The sequence below is a fragment of the Cinclus cinclus genome, chromosome 6 (genome assembly GCF_963662255.1).
Source record: "Cinclus cinclus chromosome 6, bCinCin1.1, whole genome shotgun sequence".
NCBI lineage: Eukaryota > Metazoa > Chordata > Aves > Passeriformes > Cinclidae > Cinclus > Cinclus cinclus.
In genome coordinates, this window is record NC_085051.1 from 46,231,667 (window position 1) to 46,249,894 (window position 18,228).

General features: G+C 36.0%; 1 protein-coding gene across 4 annotated transcripts in view; it reads right to left on the bottom strand.

Moving 5' to 3' along the window:
* Positions 1-18,228, bottom strand: part of TTC7B (tetratricopeptide repeat domain 7B) — a 119,602-nt gene that overhangs the window by 18,458 nt on the left and 82,916 nt on the right. For 2 of the 4 annotated variants that reach the window (XM_062495462.1, XM_062495464.1), the window contains exons 19-21: positions 17,044-17,094; positions 11,939-12,079; positions 9,209-9,411 (exon numbers count right to left, since the gene is read on the bottom strand). In XM_062495462.1, the coding sequence (XP_062351446.1) occupies positions 9,209-9,411; positions 11,939-12,079; positions 17,044-17,094 (395 nt within the window). The remainder of the gene's footprint in view (positions 1-9,208; positions 9,412-11,938; positions 12,080-17,043; positions 17,095-18,228) is intronic. The other 2 variants (XM_062495463.1, XM_062495465.1) reach the window with 1 other exon arrangement.

Below are 18,228 nucleotides of genomic sequence, written 5' to 3' on the forward strand. Positions count from 1 at the left end.
AGCCACATGGAATGATTTATCTCATTCAGATTGCTGTTGATGGTAGCACTTAGTTATATTTCACCAATTTGCAAAGTTATGCAGCAGAAGAAAAAAAAGAAAGATTTGTAGATGATTGCAGGCTTCAAATATCCTGTAGTTAAAGAGTTCTCACGTACAGAATTCTACAACAAAACCTTCCTCAGGAGAAGGGAAAAAAAAAAATCTCTCTTGTTCATTTAAAGCTGAGGATGGCTACTCTCTCAAAGCTTTTGTCACATTCTTTATATTTATCCCTCTCCCAATCATTAAAATATTTCTTTCTTAATTATACAAAATTCAATTGTAAGTGATTGGACGCTAGATGTTACCTACAACAAAGCATACCAGGTGCTACATAGCTTTTATTGCTGTGTAAATTCTCAGCCCCAGCTATACTTTAATAAATTCAATGAGCACAAAAATGGCCAGGGAAGCAAAATAATCATAATTAGCTCAGTGCATACTTCAGCAGAATGACCTAATTTAAAAAGTGTTTTGCAAAGCAATTCTCATATTGAAAGGCAATTACACAGAGCAAAATAAATATAGAACTTTCAAGATCCATGCAAAAAAGCATCAGCAAGTATCCATGAAAAGGGATGTAAGAGACTACAGAGGACAGCAGGGAAGAGCACACATTTTCAATTTTTTCCATGACTTCTCTCTTTTCCTTTTTGTTCTTTTTATGAAAATAAGGAGAACTTAAATATCAAGAACAACTATTAGCACTTTACTAACCCGAGGCCTCCTGGACAGTTCCTGAATTACTAAAACTGCTGACATTTTCCTTCTGGTAAATTAGTCATCCTTGTTAATATTTTTCATTAGTATAAATTTGTATGTTTTACATTCTATTTTAGGCAGCCAGTTACCCAGAAAAGGCACAAAGGAAAAGGGACTTCAACAAAACCCAACTGTCAATGACTTTATTGCAGCCTTAGAGGGTAAAATGCATAAGAAGATGGAAACACTCTGGAAAGACTTTTAATAGGAATTACCCTTTCTAAAACCTTCCCAAAAAAAAACCTGAAAAAGGAATTTTTTCATTATGCTGTGATCAGATGCTTTTACAATCTTGGTGACTCTTCATCACCTCTACTTAGTACCACAAGAGAGATACTTCTTATGTAAACAACGTTAAAGAGAAATAGATTTTTTTTTTCTTAAAATAATATTAGACATATCTCTGTCTACAGAAGCCTCAGTGCAAATCATTAAGGTATATCTGAACCTTTAAGAAAATCATCACGAGAGACAGAAGCTCAAAAACCTAATTGCTGGAGATCCCAACTGAGGCTTTTTAGTTGCACTGTTTTGCGACTGACACTTCTGTATGCAAAGACACTAAGATGTAACCAAAATATTAAGGCAGATTTGTAGGATAGAATACATGTATAGAAACATACAGGTGTATATTTTATATGCACATAGTTAAGACGAGTGAGACAAGTGGCGAAAGGTATTAATCTCTTGCACCTTCCTCCCATGATTGCTATGGGTAATGTACCATGGAAACAAGAGAAAAAAGAACAAAATCTGTGCTTTATAGATTTTTACCACTGGTAAAAATAAAGTAAGTCTTGCATAACAGGAAAATATAACAAGATTTTGTCCACAGAGAAGTGTTCCCATCATGCTTCCTAACACAAATCATTACCTCATCTACAAAGCTTGCCTTGCTTGCATTCCTAGAATCACAGGATGACAGAAGTAGGAAGGGAACTTAAGATCCTCTACAGCCAAACCTGAAGTAGAGTTACCTACAGTGGGTTGTCAAGGGCTGTCAGATTTTGAGCATCTCCAAGGATGTGAGACCCCCACAAACTCTTGGCAAGTGGATGCTTCTTACATGTGCATCTAAAATACTGTTACTATTACACAAATGCTATCTCATCATGATCCTGTTCCTGTCAATTACTTGAAACAGTGTAGGGCAGGCAATCCTGCCTCAGATGCTTTGTTATGTTGTCTAGAAAACCAAAGCCCTGTTCCAGACTGGGCCATTGTGATCCTTGGATTTTTCCCTTAATATGAAACTATTCTGGGTTGCCACTTGCCAAATTACAATATTTGATCCACAGCTTCTGTATATGAAGTGCATTACTAATAGCTCTGTTTTGGTAACAGAACCCAATTCAAAGACTTTATCCTATAAAATGTGAATCAAAGCCTGAGATGAACACTACTTGTATTTCAAAAACTGCAAACAAAGGTTCTTAAAATCTTCCAAGCAAACAGAAGGAATTTTGGAGTAATACTGCATGTTGTAGCCTGACCTGCTTCAACAGTGAATTGTCATGAATTATCGGATGGGTGAAATTTTATCAGTTCCACACAATACAATAAAAACAGTGGAATGATTCGTGACCTGCCAAATAAAGAGCAGTAACTCTAGCCAAAGCATCCCTTCCTTCTGCCAGCATCTGCCACTAATTAATTTTCCACTTTTTAAAATGGGAACAAACAGAAGTGATAAAATGGTTTCTAGCAAGCTGTGCCTGAATAGATAAACTGTGGAAAAATCTATCACACAAATAACATGAAAACAGAAATTTAAAGCTGAGATTGCAGGCAAAAATCCTTATGCTAAAAAAACCCAACAATCAAACCCAAAAAACCTCAAACAAACACCCCCCCAAAGTTAAAAAAAATACCCACCCCAGCTTTCTGAGTCTTTAAGTATTTTGGGGTTTTTTTTGGTCTACTTTTAAATTAATTTTCCTGGGATTTCTATTTGACAGAGTTTCTCTCTGTATTCAGAAAGCTGCCTTTAACCATTGCTACTAGATTCTCAATAAATAGTACATCTCAACAGCTTACTTTCTCCATATGAGTCCAGTTCCACTCAATACAGCCACTGTGCATGTTGCACAAAATCAGATTGCCTTTTGCATCTTCAGCTACTCAGATTGTATAAACCAAACAACCATTTAAGTGAGCTGCAGAATTCCTCTTGTAATAGCTGACAGCTGAGGACAGCACCAATGAGTTGAAGAGACCTTAGAGAGCTTGCTCTCACAGGGTGAAAAGCATCCAAGAATGGAGGTATTTTCTTGTTGAAAGGCCTGCTCCTGTCACAGCTGCTTTAAGCCATTTGGAATAAATACACAATAATGTGAAAAGAAAGTCTATTATGAAGCAGGACCTGTAATACCCATCAGGCCCATAATTCCACTTACAGAACAACAGTTCTCAGGGAATCAACAGTCTTGCCTGAGTAAATGGGAGCTCACTGCTTCAAGCTATAAACAAAATTAGTGCTTTAAATTCCTACAGTAATTTCCTTTTTCCAAAAGGGCAACTGGGTTCTAGTTTAAACTCAAATTTGTAGCACTTATTGTTGTCAAATACTGAACATATATAGATCTGCTTTTAGAGAGTACTGTGAAATTCAGATAAAGCATTTAGGAATTAAGAAATTCTACTAATCTTTCTCCAAGTCAGTATGAAGTGGTTAACTGCTGTATTTGATCTCAACAACATTAAAAATAAAATAAGGTAACTTTGAATCAAACAGGAGAAAAAAATCTTCCCTAATTTTTCACCTTGACTTCCACTGTATTATACTTCCAGCACTAATGATTATGCAAGTTGATTTTATGCAATCTTTTACTGCACCAAGCACTGATGGTTTTCTCTTGTAAGGCTGAAAGGGGAAATAATATTTTCATAACAGAAAAGAATACAGCCTTTGAGTGCCTCACAGCAGATGAAGTATTTAATATGTATCAAAATGGTCCTTGAGTCACTTGAACTCAATGATTTCCAGGTTTAAACACAAGCAGAATGGCCATTGTTTTTTCAGGGTACAGAATGCAATCACTTGAAATATTTAAATGTTTAGATGTGGTCAAATCACAGTAAAATGCCTTCTGTAAGGAACAGTGAGTTTTCAGCCAAACACATATTTTGCTTTCTCTACTTTTTGTGAAAAGATCTTGAGGTTTCTGAAGGGCAAACATACAACATTTTACTAACAAAACCAATGACCTTTATTTCTCCATTCTTCTACAACCACCCTGTGCATAAGGATGCACTTAGAAAGTGAGTCAAATGAGCACTGAGATTTGACATCAGCATTTAGCACTGTGGTAATCAGTTACAACCCAAACCACCCATGAGAACCAGCACAATGTGCTTAGGACAAACCTGTGTGGCCTAAACCAACAATTTTACCATGCAGGGGCCTGAGGATGAAAGTCAAATTAATTACTGAGTGTTCTCCAGATGTGAACACTGAAGCACTGAAAGAAAAAAGTTAGTTGGGTGACTGCACTTAGAATTTATTTTCCTTAACTCCCATGACCCCTTCAAACAGAGTCTAAATTCATGTTTTAAACTCTTCAGTGTTTTTCCTTTCTTTCAGTCAACTCAACATCCATGACAGGCTCATAAGCACACAAGGCTCATACATACCACCAGACTTCTTTCTGGCAGTGTCTTCTTCTGGCAGAAGTCAGTATAGTACAGTAAGAAATAAAAACCAGTATATTTATAACTGAGAGATAAAGCACACATCATTAATCTAAGCCATAAGAGATTTGGTTTAGCTATGTACAATTATAGGAAACTAGCAGGTATCTAACAGTAGGAAGTAGGGAATGTAACTCCCTAAGATATTGGTTACTGAAAACCAATTTCTACATGAGTAAACTGTTTAAGTAATTTCTCCCTTTCTGTTTTAGTTTTCTGCTCTTAGAACCTGAGTTACTAATAGCATTAAATGGCAAGTGCTGTGATAAATTACTTGATATTCAGAAAATACTGCTGTCTTCTGGGATGATAACAGCATACAAATGTTGGATACCTATTTTCTCTCAAAGCTACATTTAATAGGAAATTTTCTGCCTGAGAGAGAATACACAGATTTGTTTCCTGGACAATGGATTGAAATATTCATTGCCATTTCAGGCATTACTGAATGATGGCCTGTTTCAGGACTTTTCAGACGTCAGCAGTAAGGGCTACTTTCCACAACAGCACTCTGACTGCAGAAGATAAAAGAATGTTTATTCTTTTTTTCACAGGGGAGGAAAACTGACAAAAGCAGGAAGGCAGCAGTAATGTAGAAATCTGGAGGTGGTGATAAAGGGTAGGGAGAATGGAGAAAGTTGTATAAATAAATCCATTCTAGCTAAAATCAGGCAGGTGATAACCATAGGTATATGACACTGAAGTGTAAATCATCTTTGTAAAATTAAGTAATTACAGAAAATTTTAAATTTCATTAGGTGTGAGAAAAAAATATTTGAAATACAGAAAAGAAACCAAAGCATTTTGAACCTTTAGAATACAACTTCACGTTGTTTCTTCTGAGTGCACTATGCAAACCTTAAAAAGAAGAAAGGACAGCATTTGTTCAAAAGAATTGCTTCTGCATTCTGTAAAAAGTATACCTAATTAATACTGACATGTTATTGCTTCCCTCCTGACACCTTGTGAACAGTCAGAGCTAGCCAAATAGCAAGCTGGTATAAGCTCTGGCTTGGAGAAAATTTCAGTTAGTGACCAACAGTAAAAAATAGCATCAAGGCAGAGCTTAAAATGAGCATTGCTCAACAAAATAAAGTGAACAAATGTATGGATTAAAATATTAACTGTACAGGCAACAATGATTTAGATCCAGAAGGAACTGCAGAGAATTTTAACAGCATTTCTCTTTGAAAAAAACTAGTTTTGTTGTTTGGCTGATTTAATTAATAAGCCCCCCAACGTCTTAGAAGGGGCAGAACTAGCAGTGAGCAGGAACATGAAAACATGCTGCCCCTGCAGCCAGCTCTGTGGGAGTAGTTCCCATCTTAGGTAATGCAATAGTGTGATCCAAGCAGTTCCATTTCCCAAGTTTAGTTGAGCAGAATACAGCTAAACCACTTTTCATTTACTCGTGGATCAAGTACCCAACATTTGGTGTTACGTTGTCTTAGGCATTTCATTAGTAAGGTAAAAACCTTCCCTGTCAAACCCTCACATTGATGATGATCATTTTGTTGGCAAACAGATCTCTTTCATCACTCTTATCTGCTCCAATTTTCATGACCTCCCAGCATCATCAAGATCTCCCAGTTTTCATTTTGGTAAATCTATTGAAACAGGAGTAAATCTGTGAAGATCCTAGAGACAGCAGCAAAATGAGTAAGAAATTGTTTCTGTAAAAAAAAACAAAAGCAGTTTTGCAAAAATGATTATGCCAGCCAATAAAAAGTAATTTCATTCAGCTAATACACTAGACTTTTGCAGTCTTCATGGTCACACTAACAGAATGTGGAGTCTACATGAGAGACAAATGCAAGAGTCTTGTTGCAGAAACTCCAAATCACAGCACATGCTGTAACTCAGGAAGAAGTACAACACTTCTGAAGCCACTAAACTAACCTTTCTGGTCTTTAGTCACACATTTCCCCAGTAATTTAAATTAACAAGGTTGTTTCTGTGTAGAAAGTAGATCATAATCAGGAATAGGTATTTAGAGAGACTAACAGCAAAAATATTGTATGAAATGTTATATGAAAAATAGTAAATGTTTCAAAGTTTAGCTTTTCATCCTCCTTAGCAGAGTGATGCAACATCATTAAAAAGATGGATTATAAAAGGACAAAACTCCTACTCCCAATATGCTATTGTTGTTTATGCAAATTTAAACAAACATTTTATTTAGTGCTTTTTTCCCCCTTGGACAACTGCAAAGACTCTCTCAAATCAAAGATTCAGATTTCCAAACTATTAGCATCAGGAAATTTTATTGAGTGTCAGATGTCACTCATTCTAAAATTTTAATAAAAACAAAGAGAAGTCCTTCCAAACTTATTTCAGCTTCAACTATTTCAAGTAATTCCACTTGGAGAGGCAGGTCTGGATACAGATGCTACATGCTAGAACTCCTGCCATCCTTGAATCTTACTTGATTTTTGTTGCATTTTATACATAAAGTTACTATGATCTATACTCAGTATTTGCCCCTCAAAATGAAATTCATCTAAACTTATTTAATAAATATAGGCTCTAAGGTAACTTTTATGAGGAAACAGTTGCCTTTGATATTACTTTCTAAGCATTGCAAGAAAGCCATATCAAATATTTTTAGAATACCAAAATAATCACAGAAAATAAGGGTTTTTTGCACAGAACTTTCATTCATAAACCAACTGTCAGTTTAGAATTGTGAATACAAATATTAGAAGTTCATGTTTCAGCTGTTGTCACAGAGGCTGGTACCTCCACATTCTGTTGCTATAGCTGTCCTGCCACTGAGATCATATCTCTTTATAATAAATAGGTAAATGTGCAAAAAGTGTTGGGATGTACAGATATTCATCTATACATGAAGGCAAGAGTAAACACTGCAAGCTTCCTCATTAAAATACTTTTCGCAAGATTCAAAAGGTCAAGGATACAGAATCTTGTATTTTCTCCTATAATTACATAGACAATTATTTTTATAGTATACGTCTTGAATATTCGCATTTAAGCAGCACAAATCTCTCAATCTACTCAAAACAACATCCTAGTGCAGAAAAGGAGTAGAACAGTAGAAAAAGCTCTTAGAAACAAAATTTTAACCTTAAAAAGGACTGTCCAATCCAATGAAATCAAGAGTTACCTTCAAACCAGGACTCAAACAGAAAATCTCATGAAAAAGAAATTTGGAAGTCCAGTAATTTTCATCTCATATGCCTCTTAGGCAGCTAATTTCTCAGTCATTCTGAATAGCACTGTGCATTTACAGACTATTTATTCAAAGGACCACTCAGAGGAGGGGCAAAAAGACACACAGCAAAACATGAGCTTTCATTTTCACTGAGTTGCACTGCTTTAGACCGACTGCCTACTTCTTCAGGAAAGGGAACCTTTTGGCATTTGTCAGCAGGCTCAAATATCCTGAAATGCTGAAAAGGTGAAACAAAAAACTTTCCCTGTGCTGTCTTCCTATCTGATCTTTTGTCTCATATGTTTCCCTCAGGGATGCACAAGAAATTTCTCTGAATAATTCATAAGTACCTAGGCAGAAACCAGCTTGTACTTCTGAACAAAAGGTTTGGGTAAGAAGCTGATTTCAGCTGTTCTATTCTTCTCTATCTGGAAGAAACTGGATTAAAAGAAAATAATGTTCCTAACATGGTAAGCGCACAATATATACATGTATGTATCTATGAAGTATATAAACAAACATACACTTATACTGGGGAAGGTACCTTTGTACTTAAAGCTACACATTCACTTGAGGGCAGGATTGATTCTCTGCCTTTAAGAAACCCAAGAAATCACATAGCACAAAGTTAATCAACAAACATGCAGAAAATAGCTGTACTCTGCACTGGTGTGGCCTCAAGTCCTCTGTGCAATTTTGGCTACCACAACCTAAGAAGGATATAAAGGTACTGGAAGGCATCCAAAGGAGGACAGTGATGATGGTGAAGGGCCTTGAGGGGAAGCCATGTGAGGAGTGGCTGAGGTCACTTTGTGTGTTCAGCCTGGAAGAGACTGAGGGGAGACCTCAGTGCAGCTACAGCTTCCCTTGAGGGTAAAGGAGGGGCAGACACTGATCTCTGCTCTCCTGTGACCAGTGACAGGGCTCAGGGAATGGACTTAAGTTGTGTCAGGAGAGGTTTAGGTTGGATATCAGGAAAACCCAGAGTTGGCTGGGCACTGGAACAGCTTCCCCAGGGAAGTGGTCACAGCACCAGCTTGAGAGAGTTCAAGAAGTGTTTGGACAATGCTCTCAGGCACATGGTGTGACTCTTGGGGTGTCTTGCACAGGGCCAGTAATTGAACTTGATGATCCTTGTAGGTCTCTTCCAACTTAGAATATTCTATGATTTTATGAATTTAACTTTCACTTCAGAATACCAAAATGACTGGTCTTTCCTGTACAGTACCCAACTAGAGTATCCAACTCTTCTCTTGGCCACCAGCATTTCCCAATGGCATGAATATTAGGAAAATGCAAATTGCTTCTTCTTCTATGGTTTCTATTAGAAATGAATAAGTTTTAAGGCCTTTAAATCCTTTTTATGTCCCAACACACAAAAGACAGAATAAATGCCAGGAAGGACTGTTTCTAAAGCATTTTGTAATAAGAATATAAATCCCAAACTTACAAATTACAGGTTACCTACACCAAGTCAAGACTGGACAGTACAGTCTCACCAGCTGAGATGACACTGCTTATGAACATGGGCTCAAGACTTACCAGCCTCTGCATGCTTTTCACATGGGTAGGACTAATTGATAAGGCCTCTTCATACCAGCGTTTGGCTTCATCAAGATTTCCACGAAGTTCAGCCACCTGACCCCTCATGTAGAGAACATAATGTGACATGGGAAAGAGATTAGCTGCTTCCTGGGTACACGCTGTGGCCTCAGCAGGCTTCCCAATTCCTATGTAGACTTCAGCTGTGGAAGGAATGTCAGGACCAATTAATAATTCTTCCTTCATTATACTATGACTAGATATTGTCACATGTGCTGTATTTGTCAATAGTTTCACTTTATCTAAAGACTATTTTCTTTAAAAAGTTTGCATCTTAAAAGAGAAAATTATTACCTAAATTATTTTAAATTAATTATTCTTTCAGGAAAGTTGCTTTTCTAAGTGTATCAGGAGTTACAGTTTCTAAATGCCTGTTTGAAACCCCATAATACTCTTTCTAGTTTGCTATTTCTTCATAAGTCTTGGATTTTTTCCTTTTAGTTTTATTTTTAAGATGTGAGCATGAGAGTATTCCAGGAATCTTTAAATCCTTTGAGTAGCCTTACACACACTTATATAAATCAGATTGACTATAGGGGGCAAAATTTTCATTCAGTGAGTAATTAACAACTAACAGTAGAAGTATTTGCCTTCAGTAGCACTTATGACACTCTTAAAATCTTCAACACTGCTATTTCACTACCTTGCTGGTTCATCGTAATCTCTTGCTCAAAGATGGGAGAAGAGAGGAATAAAGAGATACTAAATGCCAGAAAAAGCTGTTAAGGTTCTGGGTTGGGTGATCTTTTCCTTTGTGTTGACCAAATGAAAACAGAGCCTCAAAGTAATTGTATGAGTGCATTCTCTTGTGTCATACTTTACCAGAGGTTTGTAGATTAAGGTTTAAATCAAGCTGCATCAAAACAGCAAGGTGATCTGTCACTGCTGAAGACGTGGCTCTCACTGTACTGTACAGGCCACCCATCTTTGGGATTAAAGGCTCTCAGATCAGGAACTCCCACCACAGCAGTGGATTTTGGATTATGCTTAAAACTCTGAATCAGACTGATATCTGAGTGCCTTTAAAGGAGTTGCTTACCAAAAAAATTGCATTCAACAGCTTTATCTCTGTGTTCTTCCCATTACAGAATATTTTAAAGATATTTTTTAAGAGTAGAAAGTGGCCTGAGTAGCAGATCGTAGCAGCAGACCACCGGTGTGCATGGAAATCTGACGAAGTTGTGAATCAATAAGAAATCAGTAAAGTGTGTCCAGACTCCTCCTTTGTGGGCAAAACAGTAGCAGTCACTTGCATGAATTGAATAACCAGCAACAGCAAATGACCCACAAAAATTTCTAAAAAACCAAAAAATCCCCACAAACAGAAAATAAGTAGTGGAACAAGCTGCCACAGAAAGCTGAGAAATTATCAGCATTGTAGATGCTGAAAGTTACTGTAAATGGTCACCTGTGACAGTTTGTAAATATTTCAAGTCAATGATGCCACAATGCAGAGCAGGCAACTACACTACACCCTGTTGGACCTTGCCCTGTTCTAATCTGTGTTGCTTTTGAATAGCCCAAATGAGATCACTATTATTAATCACTGTAATTGCTTTCTTTCCAATCATCTGGGCTTTTCCTCTAAACCACTAAACCATTTATAACTGGGAGCCATCACCCTGCAATGACTTTCACACCATAAAAATATAGATGTAAATAGGTAAATTTAAATGCTATAAAAATGCTAAATAAAGCACTGTTTTCTTGAAAACTTGAATGAAAAAAATTATGTCACTGAAAAATGCTCTGAAAGCAGAACAAGGCATAACAATTGCTGGCTGATTTCTAAATTACATCTTTCTGATCCAGCTATCAATAAAAACAATTGTATACAGTATATTTTTAACTGTACAGAAATACACTGGATCATCATTTTCTGGTTAAAATTTTATGTAACAGCCACTTGTGATATTGCAGTTAGCTTGAGGCTTGATGCATCATAACAATACTAAATCCACTCAAGATGACTCCATATGTAGACAAACAACCCTGAGTCTTTTACATTAATGAAAGCAGAAGGAACAGAATGAAATTCAGGCTCATTATCCCAGCTGCAAGGGACAGGTTGCTCAATAGTACTACTGTTTCTTTCTCTGCATATGCGGAGTTATTTATTTTCTATTACAAAATTTTGTAGTTACAGGAACTCCATACAAAAATCTTACAACCATCTTTTTCCATTCAATGCAATCAGAAACTTGGGATTAGCTCAGTTGGTTGGACCATGGTGCTAGTAATGCCAAGGTCACAGGTTCCATTCCCTTATGGATCATTCACTTAAGAGTAGGATTTCATGATCCTTGTGAGTACCTTCCAAATCAGAATCTTCTGTGATTCTACAAGGACACCTAGGAAGATACTCTAGATACTTCAGAAACTAAATTCTTCAGGGAAAAGGGAGAATGTGTTACATTTCTTCTACAAGACAACATCACTCCACTGCTAAGAGCTACATTCTCAAACTAGTGCCTTATCTTTCATAAATGGCCTAACAGAGCAACTCTACTGTGCTTTTTATTTCTTGGCTTGTTCTGATGCCACACACATGGATAAAACATGATCTGATAAGTGGTTACAGATTCTGCATGAAAGAAACAGATTTTGGTAAGTCCTTAGGCTAGCAATAAAGGAGAGGGCATATAAAAATTAATTTTACTATCACAATACCTGCATGAAGCCATATTTGAGCCAGAGTCATCCAAGGATGCAGGGGACCTTGTTTAGGGGCACTGCTTTGCAGAGAAGAAGCAACCTCAGACAATGCTTGCTCCACTCTGGAAGCTGCTATTGATGTGGCATGGACTGAACCTGTAGAGGTAATAAAAAGAATTTACCAGCACAGAAATAATGAAGGCCATATACACTGCATAAAACATTTAATTGCAACCCTTTCCATAAGAGGCTTTACCCTAAACTCAATATTTAATTTACATTTACCATTTTGGAGAAATATGTTTAAATGCCAGAGTAATTTTATTACGAAACCTTTCATATTGGTCTGATAGTCTATATAAAAAACACACTGAACTTTGGTAACTGTACCTGACTTTTTTTGGGGGGGTTGCTGCTATGAATACTCTCTATTAAACTTGACACCTCTTTTCTGGCAATGTGAAATCCAAAAAGGGTTTGTGATGGTATCATACACTGTAGTCTTCAGGCTGCTGCATTCACTTCGATGTTAGTATTAGCTATGTCTTTCCACAGAGTGCAATTAGAGGATTATTTTACAACTAATAACAGAACAAAAAAAGAGAACTAAAATACACACAGCGATCACGACACACTATCACAAATACACTGTTAAACTGCACTGAATGTAAAACTTGCCTAATCAAGAAAGCTGAGTTAAAGTACCTTGTGGCAAAAAAAGTCCACAAAGTTTTTTTGCATAAAAAACATTCCCAGAGCATACTAAGGATAATTCTCATTAAAATGCATAATTTTCAAGTATGATAAGAATCTCATTGGCAAATAATACCCTTTTCAAAGTACTGGAATTAAAAAAGTTTCTATGACTAGAGAATATCCAATAGCAACTGTACTTTGGATAGTCAATTACTGCCAGCATATTTAGTCATGACTTTTTTTTTAAAATCAAGACCATGAATATTTTAAACTACACTCCTTCTTGTCATCTAAGCCTCAGCATATCTCTAGTTGTTTTATAATGACAAATTACAAAATCACATACTGATTAGGCCTGATTAAAAAATAAAGGCAGTAAAATATTCCATACTGGATCAGATGAGAAATTGTCTAATTCCATCACCATATCCATAATGATCAACAATGGCAGATACTCCAAAAGAAAGTATTGAATCCTGTACAAGTTGAACTGCACCCCAAAAGCTCATCCTCATCATTACAAGTTAAGAAATAAACAAAACCTTCACTCTCAGTATTGCAGGTTGTCTAAGAATTTTAATGACAGATTTGTCACATGAAATATACATTTTTAAGTGTGACAAGATATATCAGCAAACCAGAAAGCACCAGAAATTCCAAGTACACAAATCAATAGGAAGAGGAAGTTAGTCTGAAAGTATCCATCATAGTTCCCTTAATTAAAAGAAACAAAGGAAAAGCAGCACAGGACATAATCAGCATTTCATGTCATTATGAACAAGGAATTGCCCTGAAGATCTGAAACAATGTCTGGAAGTAGAGTTTGCTTTCCTTTTTACTGGCTGATGAAAAAACCCGAAGTCCAGCCTGCACACCTGAACCTTCACTATAGTTTTTGTGTTTCTTATTCTAAAGCTTAAATCCTGAAGAAATTTAAAAGGGAAGTCTAAGCAAGAAGCACATGGAGTGTATTATAAGAAAAATACCAGCAAGTGTACCAAAAATAAGCCCTAGTCATGAGAAACCCTCTTCTTGTCTGATAGCCATTTCTCTAAAGCACATCACTGCAGCCAGGCATTTGTTAGCCTTCCAGGGACTAATAGTGAAATCGCCTTCTCTCCAGAAAAATTTGTAAAGAAAAGGTGCAATTCACTGCCATAAAGGAGATCATCTAACCCCTTCCTTCAGAAAAACAAGTATGTAATTTAGTATTAAGCAGGGCCTATATTTTCTATTATTTAAAGCAAGGACTCTGGCTGCTAGTCAGGGCACAAGTAATTTCATATAGAAAGCGTACTTTTAGATTTTAAGCCCCCAGTACTTAACCATAAAGCAAGTATGATAATATATTATTAAAACTTTCTTTGCATAAATTTATTTATAAAAAAGAACTTTACTGCAATAAGATTCTTATAAATTTCTGTTCCATCTGTATTAAAACTAAACAGAGGGAATGCTGAGTGCTTCCTACCCTGGAGGGGTACAGAGTGGCATAAAAAGAAGCAAAAAAAATTAAACTATTTCTAAAATTTTTCTTTGAAATGGTATTATTCAAATTGTTTACATTTCTTCTTTGGGAAAAAGGTATCCCTTACCATGTTGTAACAATTAGCTCTCTGCAGAAAACACACACATATACAAAAAGCAATGGCCGGTCAGGCACCTTTTAGGGACATTGAACTCATGCAAATACTCTAACCCATAAACCCCTAAATACTTCTTTACTACTGCCACAGTTAGCTGTTATCTGACTCATTTCTGGCTCTGTTAAAACACATTTACTAAACTTTTCATTTCATAAACTAAAAATCATTTAAATATCTTTTGTACTAAAAAGTTTTTTCCTGCTTTCCTTCAAATTTTAGACAAGTATTTTCATATTAGAACTAACTTATCTTGCCCTAACCCAGAATGTCCTAATAGGCTCAGATCTTTATTATTCACATACAGTTCTGAAACATGCAGTAATTTCAACTACAACTGGTGAAGATGCAAAGTGGTTTGTGAGAAACATAGGGCAACAAGTAGGTCTTAGAGTCTCCTTGAGGCTTTATAGATCCTACCTAGCCAGTTTATTTGGAGGTTTTGTTGATTTTGTCACCAGCTCTGCTCTCTCATCTTGGTCTTATCTGCCTTTGGCTTTCTTCGGTCTGAGGTCAGGACTCACAGCCAAACACAAACTTATCCTCACTTTCACTTACAATTCACTGTGTTGTAACTTCCTTCAAATGCTCAGATAGAGTTGCAGCAATTTCTTATTTAAAATTTTACCACATCTTTCACGCACAAAAATACCTTTGCTCTTCCCAGACAACTTCTATACCTGTTGTTATAGCATGACATTTAAGACTCAAGAAAAAATTCCCTCAAAATACTACAAGCAGCAAAGAGTATTTATTTTGAAATGGAAAACATGAGGCCTGGAAAATTAATATATCACCAAAATAGATCGTGGCTACTCACTTTCATTTGTTTAGCTTTGTTCTGAAGCTTGTTCATACTTAAAGAGGCCAGGTGTGAAACAGGGACTGTCTTTGCAAAACCTAGACTTCACTACTTAAATTGATTAACATCTGGAATCTCAATCACATCACACATTGAAAAGTGTGACAGAAGGTCTTAACCATGACAAAATGTTCCTAAACCAAATAGGTATAACCTCCCACTCAAGTTTCCTATAATGGCACTTGACCACAATCTAGTTTCTACTCATCATACTAACATCCTATCTGCAACAAACATGTTGCAGAGTCAATGTTTCAATTCAAGCTCAATTAGAAAACATGCCAAGAGCCTTAAAAAAAGACAATTTACCCAAGAGGTTAAGTTCATGTGGCAGAAACCTTTCTTTTCCAAGTCACACCTACAGTTAAACTTTTGTGACTAAAGAATTGAATTTATTCTCTTCAGGCTTTTTTTTTAAATGCTACAGGAGAGTCAACATCAACTCATTCATTAATACCATTTATAAATAGCATACACCCTATGTAAATGAGCATGTTATGATTTCCTGAGTTCTTTCCTTGGTCATTTCCACATAAATCCTTCACAATGCAGTGTAATGGACATAAACTAATATGCGGACTCTATCAGGACCTAGATGGCATGACAGCTTTGAGAAAAACAAAATCACTTTGCTACATACATCAATTTCCTTTCTGAAAATGGGAAATAGAATGGACTGTCATCCTTCATGGAACATGTTCATATCAACTCACAAAACCACTATGACAGGATTTCTTTCTATACCATATAAGAGAATGCTGCTCAATAGTTTTACAGTAATCCCATTTTAAACATTCCAATATTTACATAAAGAAAAAAATGCTTTCATTCCAGTTCTCATGCAGGAGAAAAGAGGAAAACCTCCACGTCTCAACTGTACATGCACACAAAGAGCTGGAAGTAAGAACATTAGTGGTGTGACACACAGAGAACGCTTAGAAAAGCAATTACGTAATAAAAAGAGGCAGTACCTTCTGCAGGACTAATACATCCCTGAAGTGATGCATTTGATAAGACAGATTAGCAGATTTAGCCAAAATTCACATTTTTTTTTAAATTTTAAATTCATTAAGAGTCTGAGATAACCTCTCACAATCACTAATTACCAACCTAGCTTGTCTTTTACTACGAAGTTGTACATGGAGATGATAGTAGTCAGGTAAGGATAACATAATTCATAAAGCATCTTCTTAGCTCTTTTTCAAAGATTTTCTATGCTTAGTCACTGTCAAACATGTCAGCTTACGTATCTTCTTACTTTTCTGTCCTTCACCAAATTAATCTCCTGTACTGCCCGAAAAAATCTATGGAAAGGTAATCAATGATAAAAAAATACAATTGAATTTTATGACCACAGCCTTATAAGGTAAATGGTTAGAGAAAAAGAATATTATTTAATGTCCTGATTAAAACAGTAGTGATTTTTATTGATCTATATTCTTCATTCTTTCTTATTTAGCTCGCTTTCATAATTTCATTATTTCAAAGGTATTCTTAATTTATTTTACAAGCAAAACTTGTACCACAAAAGAAAGTAATAGCTTATTGTGAGTCATGACAGTAGTTGCAATATTGTACTCTGGATCAGCGTACTTCTTTAGGAACAGCAGTGGTATAATACAGTGTACTGGCAGACGGCCATTGTGTTACACAAGACTTGCCTAATATATCTTTATTTGCAGTCCTCTAGAAATGAATACTGCCTCTTTAATTATTAAATGCAAGTGTTAGTTGAGTGCATTCAGGTCTCGTAAGATTACAGCCCTTAGGGTGACTGAATGGGCAAAGAGCATCAGCCTTGCTTTGCACACTACCAAGCTTCAACTACTGATGGACAAAACGTGTACGTCTTGTGGGAAAGGAAAATGTGATTTTAGTCCCTCAAGAATTAATAGAACTGCACAGTGAATACTACTTACAAACTGAAAAAAGGGAGTAAACCCCATGAAAGTAAACATCTGATGGATTGCCTTTGGATAGATCAAACCACAAATTAAAATCCAAAGAAAGAAGAAAAAGAACGTTATATGAAAAGCCAAAAATTCTAAGAAAGCCAAAGGATTTCTGACAACCTTCAAACTGTAAATCAGGTTTACTGGATTTCAAAAGACAAAAAACTTTAATGAGATGCTACACCTCTAAAATCACATTCCTGTTCAATAGAAATTGGAAGTCAAGTCAATAATGCAAAATGTCCTTGGCTTCTTTCACTAGAAAAAGAATTGAATTGAGCAAGATATAGAACATGAGATTTTTCAGCCCCTGAAATTATATTAAAATACTATAAGCATCTAGGGAAACTGCTCCGTAGTCAGACAGCTTTAACTTTCATTAATTATTGACACCATACAAAGGACTCCCATATCTTTTTTTTTTTTTCTTTTTCACGGTTCTGCTACTTCTCATGCATATGATAGAAGCTCCTTTCCCTGAGGATACAGTAGTTTGGAAATGGAAAACTTGAGCTTCCCATAATGAAAACTGTATTTTGGCTTCATCATTCTTTCAGTTTGCCTTCATTCTTGAATAGGTTCTTACTAACTTACAGCTTTGCAAAGAACAAGAACAAGTATTTTAATGTTAACTGGGATGCACTGTTCATAGAGTAGGTCTGAAGAAGTTCAACTCAATGACACCCAAACCCGTAATAGCAGCCAATCAGCAATTCAAACACTTCAAGAAAGTCAGACTTTAGCTTCTGTAGGACACAGGTTTCCTGGCATTTCCAGTTACTTACAAGCCAGTGTTTTCAAAACCCTGGTCTTATGTCAGCTCTTTAACAAGTGAATTTTGCTAATACACAAAGATTCATTTTCTACATTTTGCTTGGAATTAATATATTTGACATGAAATTAGTCTAAAGACTAGGTGTCAAAATAAATTTTGTAAATCAGATTATAGTAAATTCAGTGACAAAAACAATACTATGTATAAAGGTACGAGTGAAGGACAATTTAAGAGAAATTAAAAGGAGTTAAAAGGAAATGGCTGAAAAACTTTGTTGATTTTACCCTGTCACCTGAACTACTCCAGCAGCATTAGTGCAGATTTTGTATTCAAAAAGCATGGAGATTGATTTTACAGCTGCTTTAAATTGGCATCAT